This window comes from Gavialis gangeticus, unplaced genomic scaffold (assembly GCF_001723915.1).
Source record: "Gavialis gangeticus isolate Ggan-Ray unplaced genomic scaffold, GavGan_comp1, whole genome shotgun sequence".
Classification (NCBI taxonomy): Eukaryota; Metazoa; Chordata; order Crocodylia; family Gavialidae; genus Gavialis; species Gavialis gangeticus.
The window spans coordinates 10754434-10755852 of record NW_017729012.1 but is presented as its reverse complement, the minus strand read 5'-3'; the positions used below and the strand labels follow the sequence as shown (position 1 = coordinate 10755852).

The following is a 1419-nucleotide window of genomic DNA, read 5'->3' as shown; positions in this document are numbered from 1 at the left end:
CACACACAGAGAGCAGGAAACCCCCTGCAACGCAGCCCTGCACGCACACACGCGCGCACACCAGGGGACCCCCTGCAACACACACTCGTGCACGCGCGCACACGCGCCTGTGCTCACAGCACAAGGCACCTGACTCCAGGCCTGCCCCTGCACATGGAGCCGGCCCCGCAGGCGCTCGCCCCAGCAGGAGGCCTGCCCCGGCCCACGCAAGGGGGGGCCCGGTCGGACCCCCGCCAGGCAGACTTCACAGGGGGCGAAGCAGGGCCTCGCTGCCCCCCCGCAGCACCTGCCACCCCCAACCCGAGCGCGGCGCGGGAGCCTACGCACGTCCTTGCCCCGGATCTGGTCCTCGGTGAGCTGCACCTCGATGAGGGGCCGCACGGTGGTGAAGAGCTTCCACCAGGGCCAGCCCTTCACGCCCTTGTTTTTCTTGATGTTCTTCTGCACGCAGCGGATCGCCAGGTCCTGGATCTGCCGGGGGCGCGCGGGGGTCAGGGCTGCCCTGCTGGGGCTGGGAGCAGCCCCCCACTACCCACGGGGGCCAGGGGGCCTCCAGGACCAGAGGGTGGTCAGCACGAGACTCAGGCTGCCCGGGGTCCTGCGGGTGCCTGCAGGATCGGGGCCCAGGGACAGCGAGACCCATGGCACCCCAGCTCCGCCCGCTGCCACCCCATTAGCTGTAATTTGGCCTCTTTTATCTGCCGGTCGATTATGCCGGGCTGCCTCGGCCATAAAAGCTAATCTTGCTGAAACATGAGCCCGGCCCTGGCTGCTCCACGAGCTCCGTCAGGCGCTGACACAGCTCCTGAGTCTCCAGGGAACAATGGCATGGGCCCCTGGCCGTGCCGGGGGGGACGCGGCTGCACCCCCCCAGCAACGTGGGGCTGCTGGGACCCCCCCAGGCCTTACCTCCGAGGGCAGGGGAGAGCGAGTGCCCGGCTGGGAGGCAGGGAGGCCGGCCGGCAGGGCTGGCGGGGGTGGGGGAGCCGGGGAAGCCGAGTTGCCCATTTTAGGCTAAGTCATGCAGCTGCCGGCGGGATGGAAACGGTGCGGGGGGAGGAGGGGTGCGGGGGGCGCTCGGTACCTTTCTCTTCTTGAAGTGCTGGCGAGCCAGGAAGCCACGGCAGGCCGCCTGGAACAGGGCGATGTTCCTGCTCGTCTGCTCGTCACGCTGCTCCTCCAGCCGGGCCAGGGTCCCTGCCCGGAAAAACACCTGCGCGGGCAGGGGAGCAGTGAGTGCCCAGCCAGGGGCTGCAGGCGACGGGAGCGGTCCAGATCGCCATGGCACAGGCCCAGTCCTAAGTGGGGACGGCGGCCCGATCGCAGCGGGGCGGCCGCATCTGGGGGCCAGGACTGATGGTGCCTTTCCCCTGGCCCCTGCAAGACCCTCCAGCCAGGACCCTGCGGGGTTGGTGCCAG

General features: G+C 70.0%; 1 protein-coding gene across 1 annotated transcript in view; it reads right to left on the bottom strand.

The window, feature by feature from the left end:
- MYO18A (myosin XVIIIA) overlaps nucleotides 1-1419 on the bottom strand; it is a 46560-nt gene that overhangs the window by 15355 nt on the left and 29786 nt on the right. Inside the window, exons 24-25 of the mRNA XM_019510967.1 lie at nucleotides 1085-1251; nucleotides 328-471 (exon numbers count right to left, since the gene is read on the bottom strand). Of these exons, the coding sequence (XP_019366512.1) occupies nucleotides 328-471; nucleotides 1085-1251 (311 nt within the window). The remainder of the gene's footprint in view (nucleotides 1-327; nucleotides 472-1084; nucleotides 1252-1419) is intronic.